Genomic DNA, 17,966 nt, shown 5'->3' on the forward strand with positions numbered 1-17,966 from the left:
GATTTTCAAACAAACACCATGGGCTCTCTAATTCACTCAAAATTCTAACAGTGTCTGGCAAGGACTCATGTTATCTCTACCCACTCCAAGGCCTTTCTACCCTCTTCCCAACTACATTCTCTTATTCATCCATTCTCCCTACTCCTCACACCTGCAGGATATACTTACCTTAGGGCCTTCTCACTCCTGGATATTGTAAGGCTAATTCCTTACCTCTTTTACGTCTTTGTGTAGATATTACCACCTCAATTGGGCCTATGCTGACAAACCTATTTAAAATTGCAATTCCCTCCACCCCCATACTCCCAGTCTACCTTCCTTGATCAATTTTTTCCATAGCATTTATCACCTAATATCTTAACAACTTACTTATTTCTTGTATCTATTACTTATCATCTGCCTACCCTAGAATGTAAGTTCTAAAAGGGGACTTTACTTATTTATTTATTTTTCTTTGTTCACTAAAAAATTCTAAGTGCCTGAATAAGCCAACTACGTTGTAGGTGCTCAATAAATGATCTGTGGATGACTGGATGCTTTTATCTCAGAATAACAGTTAAAAGGTAGAAGTATATATTTTATTACCTTACAAGTTATTTCCTTCCCTTAGTAGTGGTATGTCATTTAACTTTGGGACTCCAGAGATGAGATTTTGTAGCCATGTTTATCAGCATTGTGAGTGGCTGATTATACCTCGAAAAGGAACCTGTAACTTTCTTTGGTATCATTTCTTATGGGCATATTGTTTTGGTCTTAAGAAATTTTAGGTTGTCTGTGGTGTGTGTTACTTAAGATTTCTAGGTGGCAAATAAGAGAATCCCAGTCTCTAGCTTAAGAAAAAAAATTTTTGGCTTACGTACACAGTAAACTCAAGAGATGTGGTTGTTTTTAGGGATTTAAATGTCATCAGGAATCTCTCTCACTTCTTATTCTCTCTCCATCTCTCACTTTTGCTTTCATTTGCTTTGGCTTCATATATTGTTCTTAAAGCTAGCATTCCAAGAGAACAGAGCACTACTTTGTTTTCTTCATTGAGACTCTGAGGTAGCAATTGCTGTGTCTGGAGAAGGCACTCTGACCAGCCTTGGACACACTCCTCTGCTTGGGAAGCAAAGTTACGTAATATACAGTTCCATGAGAATCAGGAGGAAGGTAGCTTTCAAAGAGGAAAGGATGAAGACAGACAAAAAAATGTGTTGTACTGCACTTTTCAGTAACATATTCCTCGTGTTAAGTTTGTTTGTATAATAAGCGATTTTCTAACAAACAAAAATTAAAATACTTTGCAACCAATTATCATTTTTTCCTTAAGTAGGATTATACCAAATGACTTAGATCTATAATTTTGTCTTTCTTGGGTTCTCATCTCTGTTCATTCCTAACCAGATTTCACATTTAGCAACTGTTGCATAGTCTAGAACATAATGAGAAGTAAATTGTGATTAATGCCCAGCCTCAATTTATAACCCCGGAGGATTTTACATTTTAAATTGATTACCGTTCTTCCTTATTCTTAGCTGAAAATGGCAAAAATAGAAACAGAAGATCACAGAACAGCACTTTCTCAGTCTTCTTCATCATCCTTGACTAAAGCCATGAAGGAATCACAGCAAAGCAACTCTGAAGGCACTTTCAATGGGGATAGCTTTCACTCCGTTGACAAATATAGTTCAAATTATTTACCAAGGTAAGAATATTATTTCAGCAGCTTAAACTGAATTCTGAAGGGGATAAAAAGTACTTCTAGAGTGTTGTAAATGCTCAAGATTTGGTGGAGATTATGATGTCAATATTAAGTTAGAGATGTGATGGGCTATGAAGATTGTTGCCTGGGTTAAAGTCCTTCAAGTTTTTTCTGTTTTGGGGGAAGTAAAAGATAGTTGATGCAATTAACAACACATATTATCATAGGAGTCTGATAGGACAGGTAGCATAATGATAATAACAATGATGGCAGAGAAGATAAGATTTACTATGTGCTAGTTAAGTTGAATTATACCTATTTAGTTCTCAAAACAACCCTGGGAGGAATGTAAGACAGATAATATTTTAAACATCTCCATTTTACCTGTGAGGAAACAAAGACCTAGACAAGTTAGTTAATTTAGCCAAGATTACACAGCTGGTAAGTAGAGAAGGTACTTCTCTACTTGAATCCATACCGATCTAAGTCCACAGCCAGAGCTCTTAACTATTACTATATATTCTACCACACTTCCCGGAGAGGAGACAAAAGTATTTTGCCTTTGTTTTTCTCTATTAGAAAGTTAAAGAGCAAAAAAGTGTCTGTCAGGTATTGATAAACTATGGGTTGGCTAACTGTGATGAAATAGTCTTTATGTTAAACGGAAAACGTGAGCTATAAGAGCATTAAAGAAAATGTTCATAAATTAAGGTTATGTTAATCTTATAGAAATGCTAGATCATATATGTATCTTAGAATGGTTTGATTGTTTTTGTGTTTTGTCACTAAGTTTAGATGAAAATGAAATCTATACTTTCAACTAATTCTGTTTTGCCTTATTTCTCTGAGCTGTGAGGAATATTTGCAGTATATGAGATAATTTACACAGTGCTTCTACTTCTTTGTCTGAATCGAAACTTCTTTTCTGTCACTATTGCCTGTTACCTAGAAAGTGAAATAAATAACTCTCTTCTCAGCAATCAAATGGAAAGTCAATGACTATGCCCAGAGGTCCTTTTTCATGAAAAAGAAAATAATGAATTTCAATCTGAAAAGGATCAAGTTCATAAAGGCTAATGGTAATCTAAGATCTGTTTGTACTAATATGATTATCAGAGAGAGGCAATTTTCTCTATGAGTAAAGACATTTTCCCCCTAATTGAGGTCAAAACTTTCTTGCCTCATCTTTTTTTTAAGTATATATTTTTTATTGATTTCAGAGAGGAAGAGAGAGGAGAGAGGTGGAAACATCAATGATGAGAGAGAATTATTGATCAGCTGCCTCCTGCACATCCCACACTGGGAATTAAGCCTGCAACCTGGGCATGTACCCTGACCGGGAATCAACTGTGACCACCTGGTTCATAGGTCAACGTTCAACCACTGAGCCACACCGGCCGGACTCTTGTCTAATTTTGTTTTCTTTGCCACCTTACTTTCACTATCTCTGTGATCTTTTCATGGGAAATAATTATTAAAATATAGTCAATTTATTATCCCTTTACTTATATCACAGAGATTGTTCTTTTCTCCACTAATTAACACATTGTACAATTTATAAAATATGCCCACATATATTAAGTTCATTCATTGCAACCATACAGTAATCAGTCACTTTATTTTCATATTATCTGATGCTATTACTTTACTCGTTATTATATTTACATCATCCACTCTTCTTTTCTCTTTCTTGTATTCTTTCGTTCTTTTTCCTCTATCACTCTCTGCTACATTTATTTGTAACAGAGTGAAAACTACTGTGCCAGAATCCTTCCCCTAAGAAAACTAATCATCAACACAATAAATGAGTTTGACATACTGTGCCAAAGGTCCGATCTTGCCATTTCCTGACTTACCACTAAGAGGGCGGATGACTAGACAAGTCTAGCCTCTTTCCTGTGGCAACTCCTAGGAAAGCAGCACAATAGGAAACTTTTCCTACTCAGCTGTAGTCTAATGTATCCCAGGTGACACAAATGGAATACATTATTGGTCATTATTGGTCATAGATATCTAAGGACAATTGTGCCATACTATATAATAAAGAGGGAATATGCAAATTGAACATCACTCCACCACAAAGATGACGGCACCCACAGCAGAGGCCAGGGGGTTTCCATAATACAAGATGGCTGAACCCACAGCAGAGGCGGGGTTTCCGTAACACAAGGTGGCTGCACCCACAGTGGAGGCCGAGTTCCCGTAATGAACCTTAACAAGCAATCAGCAGGGACCTGAGAGGCTGCACCCCACTACCCCCGTGGGGCCTGACAGGGGACCTCAGGCCATGCCCCCACCCGGCAGAGCTTGACGGGGGACCTGAAGCTGTACCTCCCTCCCAGTGGGGCTTGATGAGGGACCTGAGGCTGCGCTCCCTTCCCGGCGCCGGGCTGGGGGACCTAAGGCCACACACCCCGCCCAGCGGGACTTGACAGGGGATCTCTGGTTGCATCCCCCACCCGGCAGGGCTTGACGGGGGACCTCAAGGTGTGCCTCCCGCCCTGGCCCGGGCTGGGGGACCTCAGGCTGCGCCCCACGCCCCAGCGCCAGGCCAGGGGACCTGAGGCTGCGCTCCCTGCCCGGCAGGGCTTCACAAGGGTGGGACTGGCTGGGTCTGGATCTAGCCTAATGCGGGGGGCTGGCCGGGTCTGGGTTTCGTGCAATTTTGAGGCTCACGTGGTTGGGCGGGGACTTGACTCTGGGTTCTGTGGTGCGCCCCAGACTCTGACAGGAGGAAGATTTTCATATACATTTTACTAATTTTCTTTCATCTCTGACACTTCTATTCTAGAGAAAGGGCAAATAGCAATATTAAAATATTTCCTCTAATTAATCCCCTTTTAATGTTCATGAATTTTGTGCACCGGGCTACTAGTATTTATAGAAAATGTCTCCAAATGATGCGTGGAAGATTTTCAAATAAAATAGCATTTTAAAATTAAGAGAATGGCCTGATTGGTGTGGTTCAGTGGTTGAGCATCGACCTATGATCCAGGAGGTCACAGTTTGATTCCAGTCAGGGCACATACCCAGGTTGTGGGCTCAATCCCTAGCAGAGGGCTTGTAGGAGGTAGCTGATCAATGATTCTCTGTCATCATTGATGTTTCTCTCTCTCTTTCCCTCTCCCTTCCTCTTTGAAATCAATAAAAATATATGAAAAATAAATAAAAATAAAGAGAATGTTGTTAAAAACATCTCTATCTCACATATAAAATATTTTGTTTTAATGATTTTTAGCTGATGATCATGCAATTTCCTAGATTTTTATCCATTACATCCTAATTTTTTAAAATATATTTTTATTGATTTCAGACAGGAAGGGAGAGGGAGAGAGAGAGAAATAGAAACATCAATGATAAGAGAAAATCATTGGTCAGCTGCCTCCTGCATGCCCTACACTGGGGATCCAGCCCACAACCTGGTCAGGGTCGAACTGCGACCTCCTGGTTCATAAGTTGACACTAAACCACTGAGCAATGCTGGCCGGGGTCATTACATCCTTTTAATCTTGCTTTCAAGGAGACTAACTGTGCCTAATTCATTCACTCACTTCGTATGTCATTATAGTTATTTTAGATATTTTTAATTGAAATGGGTCTTAGAGTCTTTTTTGAAATATAAACACTTGGTTATATCACCTAATTTCAGTATTCCAACGATGAGCTGTCAGGTCTTTCTATGGAATGGACAGCAGAAAGAAATAAAGGGAGACAGCAATAGTGAATGAAGCAAGGCACCACCCCCATTGTTTTCAACCCCCATTACCCAACAAATTATGCTTTTTTAGATTTTACAGATCTAAACATTCATACATTATTTCCTTTAAAAATGTCAAAAGGCTAATTGTTTTAAAATTTTAATTTCCTCTGGAAAAGTGATATATAATATCTATAACCTCCCCCAGTTTTAGATTTCAGATATACCTTATTTTTATTCCATTGCACTTTTGCACACACAGGTGTATTTTTTTTCCTGTGGGTGGGCTGATTTATGTCCTGACATATCAGTTGGGATATCCTTACCAACATTTCTAGGCCAAATTAGAATTACGGTTTCTTCTGGTGTTGAAAATAAAATATGCCTAACCGGTTTGGCTCAGTGGATAGAGTGTCAGCCTGCGGACTGAAAGGCCCCAGGTTCAATTCCGGTCAAGGGCATGTACCCTGGTTGCGGGCACATCCCCACTAGGAGGTGTGCAGGAGGCAGCTGATCAATGTTTCTCTCTCATTGATGTTTCTAACTCTCTATCTCTCTCCCTTTCTCTCTGTAAAAAAATCAATAAAATATATTTAAAAAAATAAATAAAATATGTGTGAATTATTTACTTTTATTAACTTTTTATGATGTTTAAAATACATTTTATCCAACAGTTGTAGAATGTTATTTATATCTTTAGAGGTTATTCATTTCATCAAATTTGGGAAAGTTTAATGAAATATCTGTGCTTTATGGCCCCCAGAGATTTTATACAAGTTTCCATTCATCACACATATGTGGGGTTATTTCTCTTATTGGTTGTATTCTGGTATTTTAAGGGGATGTTTTTTTCTTAAATGTACTTAGGGTCATTTTTCTTTATGTTTACATTTTCTTATTTGTATTTATTCCAATTAGAGAGTTTAATTATCATTAGAATAGTAATAGGATAAAGATAAGTTTTAAAAATGACAGTATTAAAAAACTAACTCTTTAGGAAGGTTTAAATTCTGTAAGAATATAAAGCAAGAAATATATGCTTGTCAAATATACAGTATAAATAAATAATTTAGATGAAAATGGTTGACTACATTTAACAAAGAGACTACCAAATAATGACGGGCTAAAGAGTGGTTGTTAGATTTGATGTACTTCATTGTATATTGTAAGTAATTGCTATCCATAAAAATTCTATGGCTTCTGTATAAGAAAAAGAGACACTTTGACAGGCAACACTGGTATGAAGCGACAGCAAGTACAAATCCTTGGCAACTGTCATTATCCTGCTGTTGCATTCACATCCAAACTGTGTGATAACTTAGAGCTGCATGGTTGTTATTGAGCTATGTTCTGTCAAAGTAGCCACACTTTCTACTGATGAATAGAATTATTAGCCCCATGCAGATTACTGTCAGAGAAATCTAAACTCACCAAAGATGCTTTCTGTTTCAGAAAGGAAGAAAATTAACAAAATTCTATGGCATTTTATGCTCATTCTGACATTTCCAGTGAGATATTTCTTATTAAGTAAGGTAGAATTTTTAGAAAATACTATATTAGTTTATATTTTAACTCATTATAAAAGTATTCAAAATTCGTAGATTTTGAATAAAGCTAAATCTAAAACAACCATGATTAGAAAGTTGATTGTATAAGTTAAGCTACTATTAGAAAGTAATAGGAAACTGAAACTGACTTTTAAAATGAGGAATAGTCATTATCTCACATAACAAGAACTTCAGAGGCAGGGCAATTCTAGGGTTAAATTCAGTGGTTCAGCATGTTATTAAAGAATATGGCTCTTTGTATCTTTCCCACTGCCATCCTGAGAATATTGGCTAGATCCTTGGTTTTGACTCTTCCTACTCACAAGATAGCTCATCACAGGTTCACTCAACAATGTCCAATAAGAAGATCAATGTTTGATCATTTACTTCTCTTTTTCATTATGGAAAACAAAACAAAACAAAAAACTTTCCCCAGCAGACTTCTCTCATGTCCCATTGGCCAAAATGGAATCACAAGTTGATTACTTAGCCTTCAAGGGAAATGAAATTATCATCATTAGTGTTAGACCATTAAAAACATCTCTATCTCACATATAAAATCAGGGGATACTTTCCATGAACATATAAGGAAATTGAATACTCAATTTTAGTTGACTGTTTTCATCTAAGGAAAAATCAGGGGAATGACTGAGATAAAATGAACATTACCTGACATAACTCTTGGCTTGAGCTTTAGCATATTTTATTTCATAAATTGTGTTTGTTTCTTGTCAGTAGCATTTTTATACTATGTCATAATTATCAAAGAATAATTCCTGCATATCAATCTGGTTGAGTTCCTGTGGAAGTGTAAAATATGTAAAACAAGGATCTTATTCTTGCAGAATGGGATATGAAATCATCTGAAATCACAAAGCTAACATATCAATATGTAAATTAGTATATCAGTTCATACACAGGACCTGGGCAGAATGATTTAGAATAAGGATTGACTCGATCTGGTGGGGCTAACTCCTTTTATGTATCTTACCAGCTTGAACAGTTTTGTTAAATCCTTCTCTATACCCCTAACCCCTGAATTTCTCCCTTATAGTAACTAGGACTTTTGCTTCACAGTAATTGTAAATTTATATGTGACTATTTGTTTAACATTTATCTCTTCTACTAGACAATTATGAAAGAGGTTTCTAGAAAACATAAGCACTGAGTTCAGGTTAACATTTATTAAATATTTACTTACTGAAAGATGTACAGTAATGAGTACAGATCTGTTGAGTGAACACCATTGGCAATAAAGCATATAGATAAGAACAATGGAAAGCAATGAGGTGCAGTTATAGCTGAGGGATATTACTGGAGCAATGAGCAGCAGCAATTGGTTAGAAGTCCTTGAAGATGAGATCAACAAGTATGACTTTATTAGGAGTTTTCCTCAAATTGTTATAAAAAGCCATTGAGATTCATTAATGCTGTTAAAGCCAAGGAAATGAGAAGAAAAATTGCCCCTGTCAAAATTAGAGGCATAACCTTAAATCTAATCACAATCTATTTTATCTGCTGTTTGTATATTCCTCCCTGAGTATATTTTCTTATACTTTTAGACCTCACATCTTTACTTGATTATTGCTTTGTGAAGCAAAAATTATAAATTAGATTAAGTAAAAATCAAAGAGAGTAAAGCATAATTAAATACTAGCCTGGGTTATCAAGGGGCTTGTAAATTCCACAATGTATAAGATCTGTCCCTGATAATCTGTTTGGTTATAGTGGAAAGCCAACATGTAGATGAGGTATAATACTGTTTGAGAAAATAATAAAGGCTTCATTAATTTATTAACATGCTTTTATAATTTTGTGATTTATCATATCCATTGTATCATATGTAGAAGTTGTCTAAAAGATTTATTTGCCTAAAGCTTGATAAATTTTAATTGATAGTTTTTATTCACACTGATTCAAGGTTAAATTTTGGTGTTTTAATTCATCTTTCTCTAAGCACACATAAAATTCTTAAATATTTACATAGTTTATCAGTATATGCATATAAACATACATAACCACATTTGTTCTTTGATCTTTTTTATTATCTAATTTCTAATAAATTATTCAAATTGCTAAAAGAAAACATCTTTTTTTTCTCAATAACTGACTGTAAACTAACTCATCAGTAATGTAGCTGTTTTGTTTTTTTAAAACATACCAGAATATTTTCATCCAAGTGAATGTCTCCCTCAACCCCTTTTAAAATAATGTATAATCTCAAAGCATTTTGCAAGTTCTACTTTGGATTTTCCCATCAGCATTTGTGGCACATTCCTTTAAATATCTTGGATGATGTCAAATTTTAATCTTAAATAATTAAATTAGAATTATTCAGAAAATAAAACATCTTGATCTAAATCTTTTTATCCATTATCTAAAAAATGGATCATAAAACCTGGATAGTTAAATGGCTAGTATGATATGCAGAAATTTAATATGGTCTCCAAGATTCCTACTCCCTGGTATATAGCATATACCTGGTATAATTCTCTCTTCTTGAGTGTGGGTGGGATTGTGAATATGATGGCAGGTCACTCCCATGATCAGGTTATATTAAATGACAAAGGAGATTTATATTTTAATCTTTATTGTTAAGAGTATTACAGATGTCCCTCTTTTTTCCCTCCATTGCCCCCTCAACCCAGTTATCATCCCACCCGAGGCTTTCGCCACCCTATTGTCTGTGTCCATAGGTCATGCATATGTGCATATAAGATCTTTGTTTAATCTCTTCCTGATCCCCTCCTTCCCTCTGAGAATCAGCAGTTTGTTCATTTCCATGCCTCTATTCTATTTTATTCACCAGTTTATTCTGTTCATTAGATTTCTTATTTGTTTATTTTGATTTTTAGATTGAATTGTTGATAGGTATGTATTTGTTGCCATTTTGTTGTTCATATTTTTTTATCTTTTTCTTTTTATTCTTCCTCTTCTTAAAGAATACCCTTCAACATTTCATATAATACTGGTTTGGTGGTGATGAACTCCTTTAGCTTTTTCTTGTCTGAAGCTCTTTATCTGACCTTCAATTCTAAATGATAGCTTTGCTGGGTAGAGTAATCTTGGTTGTAGATCCTTGCTACTCATCATTTGAATATTTCTTGCCACTCCCTTCTGGTCTTCATACTTTCTGTTGAGAAATAAGCTGACAGTCCTATGGGCATTCCTTTGTAGGTAACTAACTGCTTTTCTCTTGCTTTTAAGATTCTTTGTCTTTAGCCCTTGGCATTTTAATTATAATATGTCCTGGTGTGGTCCCCTTTTGGTTCCTCATGTTTGGGACTATGTGTTTCTTGGACTTGTAAGTCTATTTCCTTTACCAGATAGGGGAAGTTTTCTGTCATTTCTTCAAATAGGTTTTTTTTTTTTTTTTTTTTTTAATATATTTTATTGATTTTTTACAGAGAGGAAGGGAGAGGGATAGAGAGTTAGAAACATCGATGAGAGAGAAACATCGATCAGCTGCCTCCTGCACATCTCCCACTGGGGATGTGCCCGCAACCCAGGTACATGCCCTTGACCGGAATCGAACCTGGGACCTTTCAGTCTGCAGGCCAACGCTCTATCCACTGAGCCAAACTGGTTTCGGCATCAAATAGGTTTTTGATATCTTGCTCTCTCTCTTCTTTTGGCACCCCCATAATGTTGGTATGCTTGAAGTTGTCCCAGAGGCTCCTTACTGAACCGCGTCCAGCACAGACAAGGGTGAACCTGATGAGGAGTGGTGAAGAACTAAAGAAGACAGACAGGAGAATACAGTTGGGGCTATGTAGGTTCACTTGTGCCTGGATGAGGACACAGTGACACAGCCTGTAAGCCAAAGCTTTATTTTATAGTCAGAGCACACAAAGCAAAACAAGGGAAGTGGTCAACATATTTACAATGTTCTTGCAAATTTCAAATCTGCTTCTTTCCTGTTGTTGCCATTCCCTACTCTCTATCAAGCTTTGTTTAGGCAGCACTTGCTGCACCTCCCACAGCCCATTAGCTACCTAGGAACAAGGGAGGACTATAGGGTCATGCTTAATTATGCTAGGAGGGCTCTGCCCTCCAAGTTAGGACTTGTTTGTGGCCCTGCCACAGGTCAGTCTGAGGCTTGACCCTATAGCTCCTCCCTACACTTACACTGTCTTTATATTTTTGGATTTTTTTTCTTTTTGCTCTTCTGGTTGGGTGATTTTTGCTTCCTCATATTGCAAATCATTGATTTGATTCTCAGAATCCTTTACTGTTGAATCCCTGTATATTATTCTTTATTTCAGTCAGTGTATGCTTAATTTCTGACTGGTCCTTTTCCATTTGGAAGTTTCTAGTAAATTCTTGAGTAACCTTATAACCATGGTTTTGAACTCTATATCAAGTACTTTGCTTTCTTCCATTTCTTTCATTTGTGAAATGTTTCTTTGTCTCCACATTTTGTTTGTTTGTATGTATTGGGTAGAGTTGCTCTGTCCCCTTGAGTTGGTAGAGTGGCCTTGTGTAGTAGGTGTTCTATAGGGCCCAGTGGCTCAGCCTCCCAGTCACCTGAGCTGGGCACTCTATGTGCACCCCTTTGTGATTGTGTACAGTCTTGTTATAGTTGAGACTTGATTGCTGTTGGTGTCACTGGGATGAATTGACCTCCAGGCCAATTGGCTGTGAGGACCAACTTTGACTATAGTGGGAGAACTGCTGTGAAGGAGACATCCCTATGGAGCAGGACTTGCTTCAGTGGGGCTTAGGTGTTCACTAAGTCTGCCCCTTGAGTGTGTTGCTTATGGATGTATAGAGTTGTAATCTGGTATGGTCTGACACTGACCACTGGGTACACTGGCTCTTGGATCTCCAGGGAGGTGCAAAGTCAGTCACTTCCTGTGGTCACCCGGCAGGAACTACAGAGAGATCTGCAGATTCCTCCTCTTTGCATCGGGTTTGGAAGTGCCCATATGAGGCCCAGCTATGAAGCAAGGTAGGCTGGTGCTGGTGCTGGGTCTTGGGCCTTTTATTGATAGGGTTGAGGCACCCTGACCCAGCTGCAGCTTGTTTGAGAGATTTTAGCCTGAGCAAGGCCATTATTATCTAAAAGCTGCTGCACACAACTTGGGTGGGGTTGTAAATTGGATGAGGCTGGGTCTTAGGGAATCAGCAGGGCAGAGCAAACAGAAATGGCTGCCAGTCAGCCCTGCATCTGGGGAGGTTCAAGCATAGGAACAATGATCCCTGTGAGCACCTCCATCTGGGAGAAAGCTGCTCCCAAGTTCCTTCCCCAATGCCAGACAATCCAGTTCCTCCTCGTATGTGTCTATATTCCCCAGAGCCTCTCCCTGGTGCTGGAGCTCAGAGGAAGCAAGACCTTGTGAGTTCAATTTATGGTGTCAGCCTTTTAAAAGGAACAGCTTGGTCTCCAGCAGCTCTGTGTCACTGAGCCCCAATCCATACTGGTTTTTACAGCCTGTAGTTCTTACTGCCCATAGGGATTTCTTTCCCCAGCTCTGGGACCCTGAGATGGGGGTCTGGAGCTGGGACCCCTTGCTCCTCTGGCGGCCTCCACATAGATGATCTCCCTTCAGATTCGACAAAGGAGATTTTTGCCGTTGTGGTTAAGGAACATAATCAGTGTTTTTTAGTTAACCAAATGGGAGATTATCCTGGATGGGCCTGACCTAATCAGATCAACCTTTAAATGACAATTCAGAGATCAGAGTCGGAAGAGTCAGAGAGGTGAGTGAGTTCCTACTGGCTTCAAAGATGATAGTCACTATGAGTTCTGTAGCAGTTAGGAACTAAAGTCTGACAAAACCTGAAAAAGCTTGGAAGAAGACCCTGAGCATCAGATGAAACTGTAGCCCCAGCTAGCACCTTGATTTCAGCATTTTGAGATCCTGAGCAAAGGGTTCCAGTTAAGCATTGCCCAGACTTCTGATGCATGAAAACTGTGTGGTAATGAACAGGTGCTGTTTTAAGTCACTAAGTTTGTGCTAATTCATTGCACAGCAATAGAAAACTAATATAGACAGACAGATAGGTGATTGATAGATAATTTTTAAAAGATATAGTTTTGAAGTAATGTGATTGATGTTCTTATGTCATCCTAATATATAGTGGCATTTAGTTTTCAGGCTGAAAAAGAATGCTTTTATACCAATGGTAAAAGAAATAATACAATGATGAATTGGAATATTTGAAAGAAATTGAGGTCTAGCATCTTATTTTACTTTTTGTGTTTTTATTATTGAGAGTATTAGAGATGTCCCCTTTTTCTTCCACTGCACCCCTCCACCCAGTTCCCAACCCACCCCGATCCTTCACCAACCTCTAGTGTATGTCCATGGGCAATGCATAAATGCATATAATTTTTTTGGTTAATCAATTCCTGCCCCCTTCCCCTTTCCCTCTGAGACTTGTCAGTCTGTTCCATGTTTCCATGTCACTGGTTCTATTTTATTTGTCAGTTTTTTTGTTCATTAGATTATACATATAAGTGAGATCATGTGATATTTTTCTTTCTCTGATTGGCTTATTTAGCTTAGCATAATACTCTCCAGGTCCTTCCATGCTATCTCAAAAGGTAAGAGATCCTTCTTTTTTACAGCTGCATAGTATTCCACTAATGTACTGATCAACATTCTTTCTAAATCTTAGCTGTTGTAAATAATGCTGCTGTGATTATAAGGGTGTCTAATTCTTTCTGGTTGGTGTTTCAGGATTCTTAGGATATATTCCTAGAAGTGGGATCACTGGATCAAATGGCAGTTTCATTTTTTTGAGGAAACTCCACACTGTTTTTCATAGTGGCTGCACCAGTCTGCAAAAATGGGACTACATCAAACTATAAAGCTATTTGCACAGCAAAATAAACCAGCGTCAAATTGGTTTGGCTTAGTGGATAGAGTGTCAGCCTGAAGACCGAAGAGTCCCAGGTTTGATTCTGGTCAAAGCCATGTACCTTGGTTGCAGGCTCCTCCCTGGCCCAGGCCCTGGTCAGGGCTTGTGCAGGAGGCAACCAATTGATGTGTTTCTCTCTCATCGATATTTTTCTCTATCTTTCCCTCTCTCTCCCACTCTCTATAAAAATCAATGGATAAATATCCATGGGTGAGGATTAAAAAAAGAAAAAAGAAAAGAAAAGGGAACCCACTATATGGGTTCATATTTGCCAATGATACAATGATAAGAGGTTAATTTCCAAAATATACAAAAGGAAGGCACACAATCCAATTAAAAAATGGGTGGAGGACCTGAATAGACACTTTTCCAAAGAGGACATACAAATGCCAAGAGGCCTAGCATTTTAGATGGTAGGAAATAATGAATGAGATATAGTGATTCCAGCTATCAGGTCTACCAGGGCAGACATCAGTGCACAGGAAGGAAGTATATTCCTATATACAAGGGTAGCATAGAAATCTTACTGAGGAAGACACTACTTGAAGTCTGTGTATACCATATGAATTATTTACAGATATAATGAAAGATTTACAGTAGAGACGTAGCATAGACTTGTAGGACAAGATAATAATACTGACATAGAATGTTAAGAATAAAATCTGTGTTATAAAATTAGGTCAAATTCCAGCATGTGGTAGAAAACCTCATCAATATGTGAACACAAAGAGAGGTTATTATTTTAAAAAAATGACCAATTCCTAAAATCATTGGAAATAATGATAGGAAATAATGGTAATGTTATAGGAAGAGGAAGGGATGAGGTTTCTGAGCCAAAAATGTGGCAGTCTACTAGAGTTGTTCTTATGTGACTAGAGTATCTTAGAGAGCAATGGATGTTTTTCTAGTTCTCTTTGTGCCTTTCTGGAGTACATTTACTTTCTGAACTTTCTGAGTATTCTGGTAAGAAGCTGTATGACCTGAAACCCTCAGGATGTGTGACTTTCAGTGCCAAACCAGGATGAGTTAGTCACCTTAATCTCAGGTCTGCTGTGAAGCCTTTCCCAACTTTATTCCAGCCTACATAAGTTTGTCTTCAAGGAGTTTAAGCAGTTTATTTAACATATATTCTCTCTTTATTAGGGTTTAGTTTGCAACTTTCTCAAGGGTAGGAACCACATCTCTTTAACGTTTGTATTTCCTAATACCTAGCAGAGTGCTAGTGTTTAAGTAATTAATCTAAGAACTTAAAAATTTTACTTACATTGTTTCAAGGATTACACAGCTTTCTTCTTTAAGTATGTAAGTACATTTAATGGTTATGAACATGAGTGTTTTTTTTTTTAATCCTCACCAGATGATATTCTTCCATTGATTTTTAGAGCAAGTAGAACGCAGGGAGGGCTGGAGAGAGACAGAGACACACAGAGAGAAGCAGAGAGAGAGAGAGAGAGAGAGAGAGAGAGAGAGATCAATGTGTTGGTTGCCTCCTGCATGCACCCTGACTGGGGGCTGGGGTTGGAACCTGCAACCCAGGTACATGCCCTTGACCCGAAATCTAACTGGAGACTTTGGTTGGCGGACCAACGCTCTAACCACGGAGCCCACTGGCCAAGGCTGAATGTGGGTTTTGTCCTAGGATCCGCTTGGGTTCAATTTCTCCCTGCCAACAAAATAATTATTTGAGCTTGGGCAAATTAATAGCCTCTCAGAGCCACAATTTCTTAAATCTGGAAAATGGGGATAAAAATAGTACCTACTTCCCAGGGATGTTGTAAGGATTAAACAAAATAATGGCTAAGTGTGTAGTATGTTGTCTAGCACATAGTACAAAACCAGTTATTATGTGGTAGTTGTTAATAAGTGAATATAAATCAATTCACTGTATTCTTCCATGCATTATTTCTTCCAGGGAGTTTATGTCATCCCAGGCAAAAGCAGTTATTAAAACTACTAAAGATTATTTGCAGCCTCAGTTTGGCCCCAACAGACTGTTGCTTTCAGCAGCAATATCAGAAGGGTCAGGACTTCAAAATTGCTCCACACATCAAACAGTATCAGATCATAGGCATGGTGAAATATCATACCCAGACAGCTACAAATCAAACAGAAACAACAATTCCTGTTTTATATCAGCATCCAAGAGAAACAGACCTGTCAGTGCTCCGGAGGGTCAACCGAGGTAATCAAAGCTGTGCTCTCTTCTTTTTAACCAACTGTTGAGGCTTTTCCCTTTGAGCAGAATTCATAATGATTCAATTGGTTATTTCAGACATTAAAATGTAGCACATTTCTAGTTCTAGGGTTTTGTTTCTGTTTTTTATTTTTATTTTTCTTTGAAAGCATAGGGGTAGAAAGTTAATTACACTTGTGGAAAACATGAAATATACTTCAACCTGGATACTATGAAACTCTAAAAAATATTTAAAACAAAATCAGTCTAGGACCATGATAGATCTTTGCTTACCAGGTATTTGTTTAAAAATAGAAATGCATACTTTTGATGTTTAACCAAAATTCCAAAATAAAATTAAATTGTAATGAATTTATTATAAAACTATTTTGTGTATTTTTACATAGTTTGTAATAATCTTTGAACCTATATTTGAATAGGCAGATATATTGTGATTTTAATTTCCCTAAAGTTTTTATTTTAAAATGTTTACTTTGCCTTTTGTAGCATTAAGAATTAACAGGGTTAGTTACAGAACTCCGAAGTAAAAATTTGACATTTTAGTCAACTACATGCTTTGCTGAGAAAATGGTAAGATTGACATTGGTTTTGACTGAAGACAAAACTTAGAAATTTTCTTTTACTTCGTCCAGATAATTTGAAATGAAAACAATTACAATTGATTTTAGATTAAAAAATGTTGTCATGATCTGCTTGAATTTGAAATCTTTTAAAATAAATCAAAGAACTTTGATAAATATGAAAACTTAAAGGAAAAATTTTTCCACTAAGTATTTTATAATATTAAGACCATATTGCTATTTTATGCTTTCTATCAGAACATAATTAATATAAAAATATCATTTTTAAAAACAAGTATTGTGATGTTTTATAAGTAAAATGATAGAAATGATTTATTCTGAAATAAACTGTCCCATGAACAGTTTTGGCAAACTTATCCTGTATTAAGTGTTTTTAAATATTTAAGTAATTATATACCACTATAAAAAGTTTTTTTTGAAGAATACTTACAGTCATTAGAGCTTATATGTATGTGTAAAAAATATCGAGGATAATATGGTTTTGAATGTTTTTACTAATTAATATACAACGATTTTTACTTTTTTTCTCTCTCTCTCTTCAGAGTTGTAGAGTTCTCTTCTTTAAAATTTCAGTCGGCCCAGAATTGGCACAGAATCTCTCAAAGACATAAGCTTCAACCCAGAGTGATTAGAGTAACAGCTTACAAAAATGGATCTAGAACAGTCTTTGCCAAAGTTGCTGTACAAACCATCTCCTTGGTAACTAGTGTTCAAAAGTTTTTATTGCTTCATTTCTTCCCTTACTCTCTTTAAAATATAAAAGTGGAGAAAAATGACATTTATTCTGTCAAAATATTCTTTTTAGTAATATGAACCTGTAAATTGCTTAGGTATACATAAAACTCACAGGCATTCCTTTCCTTTCCTTTTTCACCAACGTATAAAAATTGAAACACATTTAGTGAAACACATGTGATATTTTGTAGAGTTATAAAAACATTTAACTGACAGGATATTTAAGGACTAAAATTAGACAATTATTAGATATTCTTAGTGCTGTAATTTATCTTTTATTTGTATATTTTCAACTGCTAGAAAATATACTGGTGGAGCTATTCAAGTTAACTCTGGCAATTGCCTCAAGTTTCTGTTTTGATTGGAAGCATGTTTGGTCTCATGGAAATGTGTAACTCTCCTTTTGTGAATCACTTTCTCTTACCTCTTGCTTTCTCCCAGTTGCTGGAGGAGTGCACGGAGAAGCTGCACCTGAACATGGCCGCACGACGAGTGTTCTTGGCAGATGGCTCTGAAGCCCTCAAACCTGAAGACATACCCCATGAAGCCGACGTCTATGTTTCAATGGGAGAGCCCTTTTTAGATCCATTCAAAAAAATTAAAGGTAAAAAAGAAAAGAAAATCCTACCCCCACCTACAGTAAATGGCTTGAGGGATGCAA

At 37.0% G+C, this 17,966-nt stretch overlaps 1 protein-coding gene across 1 annotated transcript in view; it reads left to right on the forward strand.

The window, feature by feature from the left end:
* The window catches only part of LOC139018998 (doublecortin domain-containing protein 1-like), a 174,512-nt gene that overhangs the window by 18,829 nt on the left and 137,717 nt on the right, over window positions 1-17,966 (forward strand). Inside the window, exons 2-5 of the mRNA XM_070428124.1 lie at window positions 1,518-1,687; window positions 15,708-15,977; window positions 17,113-17,269; window positions 17,747-17,909. Of these exons, the coding sequence (XP_070284225.1) occupies window positions 1,518-1,687; window positions 15,708-15,977; window positions 17,113-17,269; window positions 17,747-17,909 (760 nt within the window). The remainder of the gene's footprint in view (window positions 1-1,517; window positions 1,688-15,707; window positions 15,978-17,112; window positions 17,270-17,746; window positions 17,910-17,966) is intronic.

The sequence above is a fragment of the Myotis yumanensis genome, unplaced genomic scaffold, assembly GCF_028538775.1.
Source record: "Myotis yumanensis isolate MYYU_CA2020_CCGP unplaced genomic scaffold, mMyoYum1.0.hap1 SCAF_10, whole genome shotgun sequence".
NCBI lineage: Eukaryota > Metazoa > Chordata > Mammalia > Chiroptera > Vespertilionidae > Myotis > Myotis yumanensis.